General features: G+C 49.6%; 1 protein-coding gene across 1 annotated transcript in view; it reads right to left on the bottom strand.

Annotated features, from left to right (window-relative positions):
* Positions 1-59: 59 nt before the first annotated feature.
* PPL (periplakin) overlaps positions 60-17254 on the bottom strand; it is a 42414-nt gene continuing 25219 nt past the window's right edge. The window contains exons 2-22 of the mRNA XM_069734744.1: positions 16894-16993; positions 13665-13819; positions 13089-13212; positions 12895-13020; positions 12770-12811; positions 12519-12680; positions 10755-10862; positions 10319-10414; positions 10062-10184; positions 8315-8461; positions 8074-8225; positions 7707-7801; positions 5461-5627; positions 5153-5331; positions 4903-5041; positions 4455-4648; positions 4223-4373; positions 4062-4145; positions 3774-3887; positions 3563-3655; positions 60-3457 (exon numbers count right to left, since the gene is read on the bottom strand). Of these exons, the coding sequence (XP_069590845.1) occupies positions 791-3457; positions 3563-3655; positions 3774-3887; positions 4062-4145; positions 4223-4373; positions 4455-4648; positions 4903-5041; positions 5153-5331; positions 5461-5627; positions 7707-7801; positions 8074-8225; positions 8315-8461; positions 10062-10184; positions 10319-10414; positions 10755-10862; positions 12519-12680; positions 12770-12811; positions 12895-13020; positions 13089-13212; positions 13665-13819; positions 16894-16993 (5218 nt within the window). The 3' untranslated portion in view covers positions 60-790. The remainder of the gene's footprint in view (positions 3458-3562; positions 3656-3773; positions 3888-4061; positions 4146-4222; positions 4374-4454; positions 4649-4902; positions 5042-5152; positions 5332-5460; positions 5628-7706; positions 7802-8073; positions 8226-8314; positions 8462-10061; positions 10185-10318; positions 10415-10754; positions 10863-12518; positions 12681-12769; positions 12812-12894; positions 13021-13088; positions 13213-13664; positions 13820-16893; positions 16994-17254) is intronic.

The raw sequence follows: 17254 nt of genomic DNA, 5'->3' as shown, positions 1-17254 counted from the left end.
GTGTGTAAATTTTGAATGATCAAGACCCCCATCAGACGACGACAAGAAGAGGCAGAGTGTTCAAAACCACCACATCTTTATTTAGCGTTATCATAAATAAAATACATTTTTTTTCCCGTATTTCCCCCACTCAGAAATATAGGAATTAGACGTACAGAAACCAGGATTCGGATTGCGGCCGAGGACCACGTTTTTTTTTTTTTTATTATGGGGGGGGGGGGGGGGTTAGTAAGGCACCACGGTAGATGTGTAACAAGACAGAGCATAAAAATTGCTATCTAAAACCATATACCAAATGACATATAACACATATATATATATATAGAAGATTTCTATTTGCTCTTTCACGGCATAAAAAGGGAGAATGCTTCAGTGGTTTGGCGTTCTACTACAGTCTCGAATTTTCAGTGCATGTTCCTTTAAGAGATACTTTCGTTAGTTCTTGGGCGTGAGAATACGTTGCCATTGGACAGGGTCGGCGTCGGGGGAACCTTCCATGAAGTTGCTGGTGAATCGGCGTCTCTGCCTTCTGTAGAACGACCGCCATGTCCAGTACTACATGGCTGTTGTGACTTGTAAGACCCCTCCACCCGCACCTTGCGACTTTGGCGATCTTTATGGACGTCATGGCACCATCTCGGCAACATATCTCCTGCACGCGAGTCAACCAAGAATCACAGAAGCGTAGAAGTTCTGCTATCGATGAAGGCAACAGACCAATGGGCAGCGATGTCTGGTTTAAAGTCTATGTCACGGCCCGCAGAGAGCGGCGCCTCAGCAACCCAAAAGATTACTTCTTCCCGGACACTAAGGCTGCAAATTCTTGGATGGGCATCTCTTTGTTGAGGTAACTCTCGTACTGACGTTTGGTGATACGCCCGCTCCGCAAAGCATCTTCGATGTTAAACTTCTTGCCCGACTTCCTATCGTGGATCACGGAGGAGTCGCCATTTGGCCCCTTTATGGTGGTTTCTTCCCAGTCGCATTCTTGACTCTGTAAGTTGACGAACATCTTCCAATCGATGAGACCCAACTTACGAGCTTCTTCCGGAGACATCTCCCTGCCGGTATCTGGATCGATGACGACGATGGAACGGCGTAGATGGTTCTCTCTCTGTTCCCTTTTGATCTGCATGGTTTCCAGACGTTTCTCAAGCTGTTCGATTTCCGCATCTTTATCTCTAGAGATTTTCTTCAGCTCCCGAAGTTCTTGTTCCAGGGCAGATAAGCGAGAGTCTAGGTTGGTGCCGCTGTCCACCTGAGTTAAGCTTCTCAGACCTTGAGCCTCCTTTATTGTGATCTCTATTTCGGACTGAAGATGGCGGGCCTCCAGCTGAAGACCTTGTTTTTCCATCTGAAGTTTGTGTACTTCTTCCCGCAGATATTCAAGCTCCTTGTTGGATTTTGAGTTGCTGAACTCTATCTCAGACAGCTGAGATTGGAGACGGTCAACTTCAGATTCCAATTCAACTCTGCGCTTTCCTTCTTCATCCAACACAGTCTTAAGCCTTTTTATTTCAAGTTCCGTCTCTGGATCCTTCTCTACTTCGATTTTCTCTGTGAAGACTACCTTCTCCTTCACGTCCATCTTCTCCAGTGTTACAAGCTTCTTCCTTAGCACATCCAGCTCGGTCTCAAGAATTTGCCTCCTGTGTCTTTCCTCTTCAACTTGAAGCTTCAGCAAATTATGTTCCTTCTCTTGTTGAGGGTCTTGTTGTAAGACTACTTTTTGCTTCAAGGTGACTTTTTCTTTGGTCTCAATCTCCCTTTGTTCCAGTTCATTCAGCCGGATTTTAAGACGCTGAATTTCTAGCTCTGCCTCTCGTCTAGCCTGTCTTTCTCTTTCCAGTTCCTCCAGCTGACGCTCCAGTTCGGACTTCCTCCACTGTAACTTCCGCAGCTCATCTTGCAGTTGATCCTTCTGCTTTAACTCGCTTTCAATATTCTTTGATAAACTATTAACCTCGGACTTCAGTAGCGGATCTTCTTCATATTTCACCACCTCCTGTTGTACCACCTTCTCTCTCACCTGTGAGAGCTCTCGTTCTTTTTGTCTGATCTTGTCCTCTTGGGCCATTCTTTCGCGTTCAAGATCCAGGCGCTTCTTTTGCTCTTCAGCCAACGTGGCTCTCAAAGTTTCTACCTCATTCTTGGTGGCAGGGTCTTCACGGTATTGCATAACTTCCTGAACTACCTCCTTAATCTGCACTTGAGGTTTGGTGTCAATCCAACTCTGAATCTCTTGTTTGAGCTGAGTGATCTCTAGCTCTGATCGTTCCACCACCCTTGTCTTCTCCAAGATCTCCTGACGTAGTCTTTCGAGTTCCGTTATTAATTCCGGATCAGTCTTGTGCTTAATGACTTCTTTCGTTATTTCTTTCACTTCTACCTGAGGGCCACGAGCTCTTATGGTCGTCAGCTCGTTCTGGAGAACTTTCACTTGCTCCTCAGCAGATCGATACTTCCTTTCTTGCTCGATAAGTTCAAGACGTAAATTGGCTAATTCGCTCTCTGCCTTAGGATCTGGCCGAATGATCTCACGTACTTTCTCCTGGACAACAACCTTCGCATTTTCTTCTTCTAAGATAGTTATCTTCCTAATGAGCTCATTCTTCTCACGTTGGGTTATACGAATCTTTGACATCTCATCTTCGTACTGACGACGAAGATCAGCTACCTCTCTCTCGCTAGCATGATCCTTTTCTACCTTCAGCACTTCCTTTACTGTGATTTTGCCTTCGGCCATGGCCCTCTCTTTTTCTAAGCGCTTCAGTTTTTCCTGGAGCAGCTGTAGCTCTTCTTCATCTTTCTGCCTCAGAGAACTCTCTCTTTGCATGTTCTCCTGAAGTGTCCTGTATTCTGAGGCCAGCTGAGGATCGTTTTGAAGCTTTACCACTTCTTTCTCTGTTACTTTCTCCTGAGGCTTGTTCTTTTCTTCTGTCAAGATGAAGATTCGCTCCTTCAAGCTGGCAATCTCATTTTGCTTTGCCCCTTTTTGCCGGTTCAGCTGCTCCAACTCTTCTTTGAGTCTTAGGAAGTCTTCCTGCTGCTCCTTGTCTTTTTCAATCCTTAAGACCTCTTTCACTATATATTGCTGTCCGCCGTCTTTCTGCTCGTACTCCAGTGATCGTACCTTGTAACGCAAGGAATTAAGTTCATCCTGCAGAGATTTGTTTCTGCGCTGTTCTTCTGAAACCTTTTCGAGGACCTTGTGGTACTCGTCTTCCAGTTGTGGATCAGGGACTTTTTTCAACACCTCTTTCTTGACTATGGTCTCTTGAGGTTTTTGATTCTGAAGGTAGATGATCTCCTCTTGAGTGCTCCTGATCTCCGATTCCAGTTGCTGACGACGTTGGGCTTCATCATCCAACATCTTCTTGATTTTCCAGGTTTCTTCCGTAGGTTTCTCTGATCGGCTCATCTGGATTGACTGCTTTTGCACTTCTACCTCTGGTTGCTGTTGATATAAAGTACATAACATGGTCAATCGACGATATGGCATCTTCTGAAATGCTTCCACCATCGTAGAAATTGGAAACTTTTTGATTATTTCACATCTTACCTGGCGTAGAAGGCTTTGGGCAAACTCCAGGGATTGCATCCTCTGTTTATTGACGGCGCTGGCCTCGGTGAATCTTGCTGATAAATCTGCCTCCTACAAGGACGAGAAATAGTTAGAACCATCCAATCAACACTCAAAATTTCTATAGAAATGGTGTCTTCTATTGGCTGACAAACTAAAATTATGACATAACATCTAGTTCCCCACACACCTCTTCCTTCACTTTATTTGCTGGTGACAGGACCCTGGACCTCCGGGTGTAGGTATTCCTGCGGTTGTCCATATCCAGAACGGACCTTAGCTTCTCCGAATCAAGTTCGTAGTCCTAAAGAAGAGTCAAATGTCACTGTGCATGCTCGTATATGTACAGCTGGTACCGATTTAGGTATCCAGTGCCCATTTGACCAAGAATCTCAAGCCAAGACCACAAACAAAATAGTTTGAACAAACTGGGATCCAAGGTCATTAAGAAATGGAGCCATGTTTCAGAAGTTATTACCTTCACCGCTTGTTGGTACTGGTGGGCGCTGCTGGTCACGTGGTCCAAGTCTTGTTCCCGATCCGTTATCTCAGCCAAGAGAAGCTGTAAGTAAAGCGTGGAAGAATGACTTTACCGATCAAGCCAGCGCTACTATTTTTCACACTTCAGGCTTATCTTACCCTTTGGTTCTTCAGCTTGGTTTCCACTTGGTTGACGCTGTCTGTGTCCTTGGGCTCATAGCTGGGCAGGTTATGTAGCCAGCCATCGAGCTGGTCATAGCTGTTGCGGTAGTTGCTATAGGCCGTTTTAGCTTTCTGCAAGCCCTGAGACCTAAATGAGAGCAGTCGTTATGAATTGCCAGTACGTATCTTAAACAATTACCGTGATCCGTGATGGATTCCTGTCGTTCACCTGCTCTGGATCTGCTGGTCGAGTTGCGAGTAACGTTGGTTGAGTTTGGACACTTCGCCTTCTTGACGCTCAATATCTGGGCAGTGCTCCTGGAAACGATTGGCGAGATTTTGGCAGCTCAGTTTACTGCTGTGCAGGTTGTTCTCCGATTCGGCAAGGACTCCTCTTCCCTTCTGGAGCTCGGAGCTGATTGTCTGGAATGATGAGGAAGATAAGAAAGAAGTCCACCACAATCGATGCATCAATGGCTGTAGATCATTTATGAACATCAATTGCCTTGTGTCAGATAGGAAATTTCAGTCTGTTCTTTTGGTAAATACTTTGAAAACTGATTTTTGTTGACACAATACCAACTTGTTGTCACCTCGAGATACAAGAATCTGACCAAAAGACATTGATGGTGGCCATCTAAAATCTATTCTTCTCCAACTTCTGTGTGGTTGCTTACCGACAATTCCTGCAGCTTCTTATCCACAGCTCGGGGGTCTTCTGGCACAGTGTCATCCTGGCCCAGCTTGGTCTCATACGTGGAGAGGAAGTCCCGGCTCTTCTGCAAACTTCCCTCCAGGTTATTGGATGCCTCAATCCTAGAAATCGGAGACACGTCAACAAGAGCCGCTACCATTTGGGATTCTTGCAATTGATGTATGGTTTTGCCGTGCCAGTAAGTGAATGGCATCTGCTTTCCTGACACTTACTTGTCCTGAGCGGTGCTCAAGAGATCGGTAACCCTTTCATACTTTTTGTTGGTCTCATTGATTTTGCTTCGGAGGATGGGCGCGCTGGAGGCTTCTGGAGCCTTGGACAGATAGACCTCGCACTCCTGCACCCGCTGAGATTTTTCGGGCGTGATACGCTGCACATTGTTGGCAATGTTCTGGAGGAAAGATGCAACAAAACACATCAATTACCCGGTGGTGGATCGTTGCAGGTCATCTCTGAACTGGAACCAGTGCTTTTAGTGTGACACTTTTTTGGAGGACTCGTGTAAATCTGTGGCGCTTACCTTGAGTTCCTTCAGTCTTTCGGAAGAGTCCTGCACTGCCCGGTTCTGCTCCAGAGGTGGACGCAGGTAGGAGCTGATCGATTTCTCCTGCCTGTCTAGATCGGTGATAACTCTGTCCATTCCGGCCAGCAGCTGCCGGCCCTGGGTATCCTGGGCATTGGTGGTAACTGTGGATAAGGGAGAAGAGACACATCCAGCTATCATGTTTGGGGGCACCAGGGAGTCTGAGAGCTGCCACCACCATAATGATCCAAATCCATGACACTATTAAATAAAGGACTGGATAAAGCTGACAGAGGATGCGCACAAACCGCTGGATTCATGAAAGGTTTCCAAGATCCTCGCGTAGTGGTGCCAATTACTGAGGGTGGGATAGCCTTGGATTGTTTACTGCACGTCATGCCGGCAGCCACGGAAATTATATATCAGAAACGCGAGCAGCCATTCAAGTGTCTGATAATTTATACAGCAACAGCGGTCACTCACTGCTTTGTGCCGAAGCTGGGAAAATGGGCAAATGTGAAGGAGCAGGGACAAAACGATGGCCAGACGACTGGGTCATCTCCAAAGCAAAGGGTGTTGTGGGGTTTTCCTGACATACGGCGGATCTCATGGAGTATCCTGGGGTTCGGCTGGTGCGGGGAGCTCCTGAGAAACTGGGCATTGTGGAGTGTTCCTAACATACGGCAGATCTCATGGAGTATCCTGGGGTTCAGCCGGTGCGGGGAGCACCCGAAAAACTGGGCATTGTGGGGTGTTCCTAACATACGGCAGATCTCATGGAGTATCCTGGGGTTCAGCTGGTGCGGGGAGCTCCTGAGAAACTGGGCATTGTGGGGTGTTCCTAACATACGGCAGGTCTCATGGAGTATCCTGGGGTTCAGCCGGTGCGGGGAGCTCCCGAGAAACTGGGCATTGTGGGGTGTTCTTATGTTCCTAACATACAGCAGATCTCATGGAGTATCCTGGGGTTCAGCTGGTGTGGGGAGCTCCTGCGAAACTGGGCATTGTGGGGTGTTCCTAACATACAGCAGATCTCATGGAGTATCCTGGGGTTCAGCTGGTGTGGGGAGCTCCTGCGAAACTGGGCATTGTGGGGTGTTCCTAACATACAGCAGTATCTCATGGAGTATCCTGGGGTTCAGCCGGTGCGGGGAGCTCCCGAGAAACTGGGCACTGTGGGGTGTTCCCATTATTCATCAGGTCCGTGTAGGTATTTAATAGCGATTGGCTGGACTCTGCTTCTGCAGTCCCGTAGGTGATGAAATGGAACCGAGATCGAGCATCCAAAACCTCTGCTCCATTTAAGACCTAGAGACACTTTCTTGGGATCAGTGTGGATCTACAAATTATCCCCCTCCTCACAGATGGGGTATAACTGACCACTTTGGGAATACTCCTGGAAACACTTGTCAGTCTGATCCCAGAAGAGCTTTGCCAGAAGAACTGCAGTATAGATCACTGAAAGTTTCTACACGCTGTGATAGAAAGGTGTCGGATCACGCAGAGCATCGCAGCTGTGATAGAAAGGTGTCAGATCACGCAGAGCAGCACAGCTATGATAGAAACGTGTCAGATAACGCAGAGCAGCACAGCTGTGATAGAAAGGTGTCAGATCACGCAGAGCATCGCAGCTGTGATAGAAACATGTCAGATAACGCAGAGCAGCACAGCTGTGATAGAAAGGTGTCAGATCACGCAGAGCAGCACAGCTGTGATAGAAAGGTGTCGGCCGGCACACCGCATTGCAGCTCGCTGTGCATAGGCCTGTGGAGATATGGACTAGTCAGTTGGGGCCTTCTCAATGGTAGATTTCCTGTAGGCAAAGCCTCTCGCCGCAGATAATGGTCAGCCAGGAATGAGGAACCCGACAGATCAAGGTGATATCTTGCTTCCGAATTGCCAGGACAGGATGCTGGAAATCTCCGAGGCTAATGCAAGTCCATTAGTTTGAGTACAACTCTCAGCATTAACCCGGCCTCCATGTCCCTATACTGGGGCGCTCAGTGGTCTGACATAACATGCGGTTCCAGGGGCTTCGCTGAAGCTGTTGTCAGCGGCCCCCGCAGTGCAGATTGTATTACATAATGGCTGACAGCCCCCAGTGCAGCCTCCGACCATCTGTGCTCCGTCCATTATCAGATTATTTTGGTCATTTCCTAATGTCAAGGACTGCGTGACAGCAGGTGGCCGCGGTCACAGGACGGGGGGTGCAGGTATCGCTGGCACTCCAGCGCGCTTCTAACCTTTGGACTCTCTCTTGAGATCCTCGCAGCGCTGCACTAACGCGTTCTTACAGCCGGACGCCTTCTGCTTCGTATTCCGGTATTGGTTAGCCGTGCTGAAAAAAAATATCAGGGGGACGAGTCAGATAGGAGATGGATGGGGCGACCGCAAGTCAAGTCTTCTCCATAGGCAATAATAGCCATAACGTATGGCTCCGCCCCTGCACATAGTGACCACCCCCAAGGTTCCTCCCCTAACAAATATACCGTTATAACCCCTCCCACAATCCCCATCTTCAGTTACAGCCCCTCCCAGTTGTCAGTGCACCTATAATTCCCTCCATAATAGTCCAGGATGATTTAATATCCTAACGAGTCGTGCGCTCACCTCTCTGCCAGCGTCAGGGCCTCGGGGTCAGTGGGGGGAATGGTGAAGCAGACCCCTGGCGCCACCAGCTTCTTCCCATTGCTGTCGGTCACCTCCCATTTCTCGCCTCTGTTCGCTTTTAGGGTGTATTGAGCCCCTCGGCTAATCTCGCCCTACAAGAACAAGACATGAGTATTAATAGGACGGTGCCATCCAATGATGTAAGGACCCCAGAAGACCCCCGATGATTGGCGCAGCTCACCTCCTCTGAGTAGAAGTCACACACGGCCTCCACCGGGATGGGCTTCAGTGGGGTCTCCCGCCGGAACTTCAGGGGTACGACCTGGTGACTGCGCTTCTGTAGGGAGCGGACCACCTCCTCGTACTTATCCAGAGCCTTGTCCTGGTCCTATGGCGGAGCACAGCGCTGATATAACGGAGACCCCCCAGGATAGCGAGCCTGTCCGCATGGTCTTCATTCAGATCATTCCTTCATTCAGCTCATTCATTCATCTCTACCCTTAGTTTATTCATCTCTACACTTTATTCCTTCACTGTTGATTCATTCATGCTTAGCCATAATTCATTCTATTATTCATTCATCTCTACTACATTCTTCTCTATATCTTCTCAGCTATTCATTTTCACCATAGTTCATTCACCCACACTTCTTTCTACTGCCTTTTTCACCTTTCTACCATTCATTCAGTTTTCGTCATTCATTTTTTTTTTTGTCCTTTTACTCTTCCTTCATTCCTTGTTTTTCCTAATTTGGCATTATTTCCATTTCATTCTCCCCGCCTCAGTATTCATTCCTGTACTTGCTTCATTCAGTCATTTCCATGCTTAGTTCATTCTGCTAAATATTTCATTCAATAGTTTTATCATCATTCCCTATTATTTACCCTGCGGGTTTCTTGCGTCGGTATTCATTCCTTTATACCGCACATTTATTATTCATTCACTTTCTGCATCTTGCCGTCTTCGCCATCGATCCTGTGATTATTTACATCTGACATTTATTCATTTCTATTCTTCATTCATGTTCTGGGCCATTCATTCTCAGTCTTCTCTGCCATCTTTATATCTGAGCATCATTCATTCCTACACTTCATTATTTTTTAGCATCAATTTATTTTCTATAACATCTATTCCAATATCCTTCATTCTTTCTTTGGCGAGTTCTATACCCTGCATTCATTCATTCATTCATTCATTCTTCTTTGTTTCATTTACACATTCCTTTTCATCTTTCTCCAACACATTCATTCATTCATTTACCTATACTTTATACCTATTACTATTCTCTACACATTATTCAGCCATTCTTTATTTTACTACTTTCATTCATCATTCATTAATTTTCCTATCCTTTTTTTTTCTACCGGTATTTACTCGTTCTTCTGTTTCATTTACATGATTTATTACTTATCTCTACCCTGCATTCATTCATTCATTAACCATTGATTCTCTCCTCTTTTGACCTTTCATTTATTCTTTGTTTTGTTTTTTTGCTCCTGTATTATCCTGTATTCATTCATTCTATATACACTTCATTCTTCTTTTCCTCATTCTTTGTTTTTTTTATTATCAGTCAGTACCCTGTATTCATTCATTTCCCTCTACTTAGTGGAAAAATAAAAACTATTTATTCATTCTTCTGATTCACTTACATGTTGTTTTTATTTGTCACTACTCTGTATTTAATAATTATCCATTTACTCATTCATTCCCATGTCCTTCATTCATTCTTTCATTCATTCTTTGGGGGTTTGTGAACATCTGTCATCATTCACCTCTACCCTGAATTCATTCATTCATTCCTTTTTCTCCACTTTTTTTTCCTTTCTCCCCTATATTCATTCATGCTTACACCACCTCTTTACCCTTCAGTCATGTTTGTTCATTCCCCTAAATCCGACATGTAAATTTCTCCATCATTCGTCATTCCTCTATCATTCTCGCTTCCGCTTTCATTCGCCTCCTCCTCACCCTCGCTCCTGTCTTACCTCCAGGTCACGTAACTGAGCTTCTATCTGATAGCTGTCCTTGAAGTCGGGGTTGTACTTGTGATCCAGGTCGCTGTCGACCTTCTTCAGGAGGTCTTGGGTGTCCTTGGCGTCTCGGTAATACTGGATAGGAGACAGATTCATTGTCCATTGTCCCGTCCATAATAGAAGCCGGGTCTACGCCTCTCTTCTTGGGGGGCTACCAGGGGGTGGTCATGGGGGTGACCCTGGTCTAGCTCTTTGGTCTCAGTTCTTACCTGGTGGTAATCCTCCATGTACTTCAGGTGGTTCTCCTCGCAGATCAGGAGGTTGAGGTATTCCTTCCAGTCAGCGTGCACGGCCTCCATGTGAGCCTGGGGTAACACAGATCAGAACATGGGGCCTAATCCGTATCCTTACATACGATGGTGGACTACATGTACCATGGTGGACAGCTTTCCTAACTCAGCATCTTCGTTATCTAAGTCTTTGGCATCGAGAAGGTCTGAGAAGACACCATTGTCAAGGCAGCATGTTGCCAGTCACCACCCCATCCATGATCCACCACGCTTATCGTCCTGATGGAGGTCTTCCCATACCTATGATGGGTTACGGAAACCATCTTCTTCAGGTCACCATGTTCTCGGTCACAGATGAGGATAGAAGGAAGGAGCTTGTACGTCCGTGAACCCTCAGCCCTGTAGACTGACTTACCTCTATGGGGACTTTGGCAGGATGTCCAGCCTCCAACAGCTTATCTCCTTCCTCCTGAAGCTTGTTGATTTCTTGTTCTTTGGTCTCCAGACTTCTTTGGATGAAATTCTGTTAAAGAAGAGAGAGATTAGATTGGGATCGGTTCCTGGCAATTTTTGAGGAGTATCTGGGTAGATGGAGCACTGGGGGGGTTAGAGAAGCACTGAAGTAGGCGGGATATTCAATAAGGCAGCGTATTGAGGAGGACTGAAGTGGGGCGAGAATTCATGTACATAGAGTATAGAGGAGTATTCATGTAGTGGTGTGTATGGGAGCATGGAACATGCAGTGTTCTTCAGTAGGCGGTGTGTAGGGGAGTATGGGGATAGGCTCTGTAGGGGGCCGTGTGTAGGTGAGTATCGGAGCAGGCGGTGTTCTCATAGGTGCTCTGTAGACGAGTATTGGGGTGGGCGGTGTTCTCGTGTAGGCGAGTATCGGGGTAGGTGGTGTCATAGGTGCTCTGTAGGGGAGTATTGGGGTATGTGATTTTCTGTAGGGGGCAGTGTGTAGGTGAGTATCGGAGCAGGCGTTCTTGTCTAGTTGAGTATCGGAGCAGGCGGTGTTCTCGTGTAGATGAGTATCGGGGGAGGCAGTGTTCTCATAGGTACTTTGTAGGGGAATATTGGGGTACGCGGTGTTCTGTAGGGGGCAGTGTGTAGGTGAGTATCGGAGCAGGCGTTCTTGTCTAGTTGAGTATCGGGGTGGGCGGTGTTCTCGTGTAGACGAGTATCGGGGTGGGCGGTGTTCTCATAGGTACTTTGTAGGCAAGTATTGGGGTGGGCGGTGTTCTCGTGTAGGCGAGTATCGGGGTAGGTGGTGTCATAGGTGCTCTGTAGGGGAGTATTGGGGTATGTTGTGTTCTGCAGGGGGCAGTGTGTAGGTGAGTATCGGAGCAGGCGTTCTTGTCTAGTTGAGTATCGGAGCAGGCGTTCTTGTCTAGGTGAGTATCGGAGCAGGCGGTGTTCTCGTGTAGACGAGTATCGGGGTAGGCAGTGTTCTCATAGGTACTTTGTAGGGGAATATTGGGGTACGCGGTGTTCTGTAGGGGGCAGTGTGTAGGAGAGTATCGGAGCGGGTGGTGATCTCGTATAGGTGCTCTGTAGGAGAGTATCGGGGTGGGCGGTGTTCTCGTGTAGGCGAGTATCGGAGCGGGCGGTGTTCTCATAGGTACTTTGTAGGGGAATATTGGGGTACGCGGTGTTCTGTAGGGGGCAGTGTGTAGGAGACTATCGGAGCGGGCGGTGTTCTCGTATAGGTGCTCTATAGATAGTATCGAGGTGGGCGGTGATCTCGTATAGGTGCTCTGTAGGAGAGTATCGGGGTGGGCGGTGTTCTCATATAGGTACTTTGTAGGGGAATATTGGGGTACGCGGTGTTCTGTAGGGGGCAGTATGTAGGGGAATATCGGAGCAGGCGGTGATCTTGTATAGGTGCTCTATAGAGAGTATCGGAGCGGGCGGTGTTCTCATATAGGTGCTCTGTAGGAGAGTATCGGAGCGGGCGGTGTTCTCATATAGGTGCTCTGTAGGAGAGTATCGGAGCGGGCGGTGTTCTCGTATAGGTGCTCTGTAGGAAAGTATCGGGGTGGGTGGTGTTCTCGTGTAGGCGAGTATCGGGCTGGGCGGTGTTCTCATATAGGTGCTCTGTAGGGGAGTATCGGAGCAGGCGGTTTTCTCATAGGTGTTCTGTAGGTGACCCTTTGTGTCCCCGCACATCGGTACTCGCCTCATACTGTCTCCTGCGGCTGATGTAGTCGGTGTTGCGGTCGCTCCAGTCGTACTCCATCCGCTCCTTCTCCTGTTGGTCCAGCCAGTAGAGCTCATTGGTGCAGCGCTGCATGTAGTCCTGCAGGGTGCCCAGGTCCCGCTGCCGTTTCTGGGAGGCGCTCTGCCAGGGAAAGTGGAGAGGGGACATTGTAGGAGAGAATAGTATCTGAGGTCTCGCATTACTACTGACACCCGGCTATGGCTCCTTACCAGAAGTTTTTGGTATTTCACTTGCAGACCGCTGATGTACTCCTGTGGATAAAGGGAAGAGCTCGTGAGATGATGGGGGTGGTGGTAGTAGTGCGATTCCATCCGGCGCGGTGAATATGGCTGACCTTGTCCGTGTCCTTGTTGACGTGGTCTCCGATGGCCTTCACCTCATTGTGCAGCATGTTGTGCTCCATTATCTGGTTCTCCAGGTTGGGTAGATCGGTGGCGAACGTGGCGTTGTTCAGCTGGTCCTGGAGACGGGCGAACGTTAGGCGAACGTTTCTAACATGCGGGCACCCCTATCATCTCCGCCACTCACCATCTTATCGTCGATCACTTTGCCCCAGTTGACTTTTGGAGCATCCAGGACCGCCACCTTCTGATTGTAGATCTGGTCGTGCTTCTTCTTCTGGCTGTTCAGTCGTTCTTTAAGCTGCCGGATGCTGGAAACATGGAGAGATAAGCGGCGGTCAGAATCCGCTGCATCAACCACGACCTGGAGGGACCCAATCAGTAACACCTCGCCCTCATGAAAGGAAGGTAATATCAGATATTCTCTGGGCCGGGGGACATAATATTATACCGGCCCTGGGACATACCCCTCTATGTAATATTAACCCCTCCTTGACCACAGAGGTTTGCTCTGCGGCTCCTAAACACCGGGGCTGCATGTAGGGCCCCTCGCAGGAATGTGTCTGGCGCCATTCTGATCACCTGTCAGGGATCCAGTATCTGCGGCTATTTCTGTCGGTCGGTTTGTAGTCCGCTGCACTATGAGCCTCGGAAATGACATGGGAACAGACCGAGGGGACAACTATTGAAAAATACGTCCCCCACCCCCTTCAAAGGGCCAACCATGAACTCCAATACACGACTTCATGCTCCCGGCACTTACTCCTCCTGTATCATGTCGCCCTGCGGGTGATTGAGCTGACGAGCCAGGATGGCATCTGTTTCCAGGACCACTATGAGCCTCTCGGTCTCAGACATGTTGTTGGCCGTGATGTCTTTGTACATCACAGGCTGCTGGGCCAGAAGCTTCTCCACATCCTAGATGGAAAATAATGGGTTAAAACGGAGACAACAATTTGGTATATTCAATGTATGCAGCTCACGTGCCAAGTAATGTGAAATATGTATCCACAGTCCCCACTATCACCACCTGGTGGCAGCATTGCTATGCATCCTAATAGAAATACAGGGAAGCCGCTGCCCCCTGCAGGTGTAATGTAAGAAAGCACATGGAGGAAACAGCTGCCCCCCACTACAAAACATCTGACATCCGGAGAACCTGCAGATTGTGAGTGACCCCCACACCCTGAGCAATCCGGGAGGGGATCCAAGTCACTAACAGATCCCAGCGGCTCTGCTCCTGCCTTGTGATGTTTTCCACTTTGTTTCCCTGCCGTTTCCTGCCATGTTTCCTTACAAAAAAGTATAAAAACAGCGATTTATGAGCAGAAGGAGGCGCTGATCGGGGTTTGCAAAGAATCAACTCCACTTTTCACACCAGTCTGCAGCCAAAATCAAAACTTCACATTTTACTTTGCCCAAGTTTTTAATTATTGCTCTAGTCACACCCAAAGCAGATTCCAATATGGTAACTAAAGCTGCAGAGCTATAACTATAGTAAACTGATGGGGGCAGAGACGGTGAGCAGCTAGATCCGCCAGGCAGGTAGGTGGGCACCAGTTGTATGCAGGGACGTAGGTGGGCACCAGTTACATGCAGGCAGGTCGGTGGGCGCCGGTTACAAGCAGGGAGGTAGGTGGGCGCCGGTTACATGCAGGGAGGTAGGTGGGCGCCAGTTACCCGCAGGGAGGTAGGTGGGCGACGGTTACAAGCAGGGAGGTAGGTGAGCACCGGTTACAAGCAGGGAGGTAGGTGAGCACCGGTTACAAGCAGGGAGGTAGGTGAGCACCGGTTACAAGCAGGGAGGTAGGTGGCGACGGTTACAAGCAGGGAGGTAGGTGAGTACCGGTTACACGCAGGGAGGTAGGTGGGCACCGGTTACATGCAGGCAGGTCGGTGGGCGCCGGTTACAAGCAGGGAGGTAGGTGGGCGCCGGTTACATGCAGGGAGGTAGGTGGGCACCAGTTACCCGCAGGGAGGTAGGTGGGCGCCGGTTACATGCAGGGAGGTAGGTGAGCACCGGTTACAAGCAGGGAGGTAGGTGAGCACCGGTTACAAGCAGGGAGGTAGGTGGCGACGGTTACAAGCAGGGAGGTAGGTGGCGACGGTTACAAGCAGGGAGGTAGGTGAGTACCGGTTACACGCAGGGAGGTAGGTGGGCACCGGTTACATGCAGGCAGGTCGGTGGGCGCCGGTTACATGCAGGCAGGTCGGTGGGCGCCGGTTACATGCAGGGATGTAGGTGGGCACCAGTTACCCGCAGGGAGGTAGGTGGGCACCGGTTACAAGCAGGGAGGTAGGTGGCGACTTACATGCAGGGAGGTAGGTGGGCACCGGTTACCCGCAGGGAGGTAGGTGAACATCGGTTACAAGCAGGGAGGTAGGTGGGCGCCGCTTACATGCAGGGAGGTAGGTGGGCACCGGTTACACGCAGGGAGGTAGGTGAACATCGGTTACAAGCAGGGAGGTAGGTGGGCGCCGCTTACATGCAGGGAGGTAGGTGGGCGACGGTTACACGCAGGGAGGTAGGTGGGCACAGTTTACATACAGTGAGGTAGGTGGGCACCAGTTACATGCAGGGAGGTAGGTGAATATCGGTTACACGCAGGGAGGTAGGTGGGCGACGGTTACAAGCAGGGAGATAGGTGGCGACGGTTACACGCAGGGAGGTAGGTGAGCACCGGGTACACGCAGGGAGGTAGGTGAATATCGGTTACACGCAGGGAGATAGGTGGGCATCGGTTACAAGCAGGGAGGTAGGTGGCGACGGTTACATGCAGGGAGGTAGGTGAGCACCGGGTACACGCAGGGAGGTAGGTGAATATCGGTTACATGCAGGGAGGTAGGTGGGCGACGGTTACATACAGTGAGGTAGGTGGGCACCGGTTACATGCAGGTTGTCCATCGGTGGCACAGGCTTAGGATGTTCTCATCGCTTATTTGATGGCTGCCTGTACACTGGGTGCCCATACAATGGGGGTCACTCTCTGTACACTGGGTGCCCATATGATGGGGGTCACTCTCTGTACACTGGGTGCCCATATGATGGGGGTCACTCTCTGTATACTGGGTGCCCATATGATGGGGGTCACTCTCTGTATACTGGGTGCCCATATGATGGGGGTCACTCTCTGTATACTGGGTGCCCATATGATGGGGGTCACTCTCTGTACACTGGGTGCCCATATGATGGGGGTCACTCTCTGTACACTGGGTGCCCATATGATGGGGGTCACTCTCTGTACACTGGGTGCCCATATGATGGGGGTCACTCTCTATACACTGGGTGCCCATATGATGGGGGTCACTCTCTGTACACTGGGTGCCCATATGATGGGGGTCACTCTCTGTACACTGGGTGCCCATATGATGGGGGTCACTCTCTGTATACTGGGTGCCCATATGATGGGGGTCACTCTCTGTATACTGGGTGCCCATATGATGGGGGTCACTCTCTGTACACTGGGTGCCCATATGATGGGGGTCACTCTCTGTACACTGGGTGCCCATATGATGGGGGTCACTCTCTGTACACTGGGTGCCCATATGATGGGAGTCACTCTCTGTACACTGGGTGCCCATATGATGGGGGTCACTCTCTGTACACTGGGTGCCCATATGATGGGAGTCACTCTCTGTACACTGGGTGCCCATATGATGGGGGTCACTCTCTGTACACTGGGTGCCCATATGATGGGGGTCACTCTCTGTATACTGGGTGCCCATATGATGGGGGTCACTCTCTGTACACTGGGTGCCCATATGATGGGGGTCACTCTCTATACTGGGTGCCCATATGATGGGGGTCACTCTCTGTACACTGGGTGCCCATATGATGGGGGTCACTCTCTGTACACTGGGTGCCCATATGATGGGGGTCACTCTCTATACTGGGTGCCCATATGATGGGGGTCACTCTCTGTACACTGGGTGCCCATACGATGGGGGGTCACTCTATATGATGGGTGCATATATGTTGGCACCCTCCCTACCTTCTGCAGCTTGGAGTCTGTGTCCACCACGTTGCGCTCCACCTGGTCGGCATTCTTCTGGAGTCTGTCGATGAGATCGGACAGTTCCTTGTTGGAGACCCTGTAAGAAGAGACAGAGCTGCTGTCAGCCAGGCACAGCATAGTCCTCTCCCTCTGGCTCACACCCCTGGGCGGCCGAGCTCCAGCCCTGAGAGGTCCTGTGCCAGGGGGAGCTGACGGGCACGCTGCCAGCCCATTAGCTGGTGACTCATCCGGCCTTTTGTATTACTTTCCAAACTATGTGTGTGTGTAAGCTAAAGGATCAGGCGTGTGCTCTGCCCTGCTCCGGGCTGCAACCCCACTCACTGCTGTTTACATGGGA

Source organism: Ranitomeya imitator, chromosome 7 (assembly GCF_032444005.1).
Source record: "Ranitomeya imitator isolate aRanImi1 chromosome 7, aRanImi1.pri, whole genome shotgun sequence".
Classification (NCBI taxonomy): Eukaryota; Metazoa; Chordata; class Amphibia; order Anura; family Dendrobatidae; genus Ranitomeya; species Ranitomeya imitator.
Note: the sequence above shows the minus strand (reverse complement) of the source record. Positions and strands in the feature narration are given on the sequence as shown.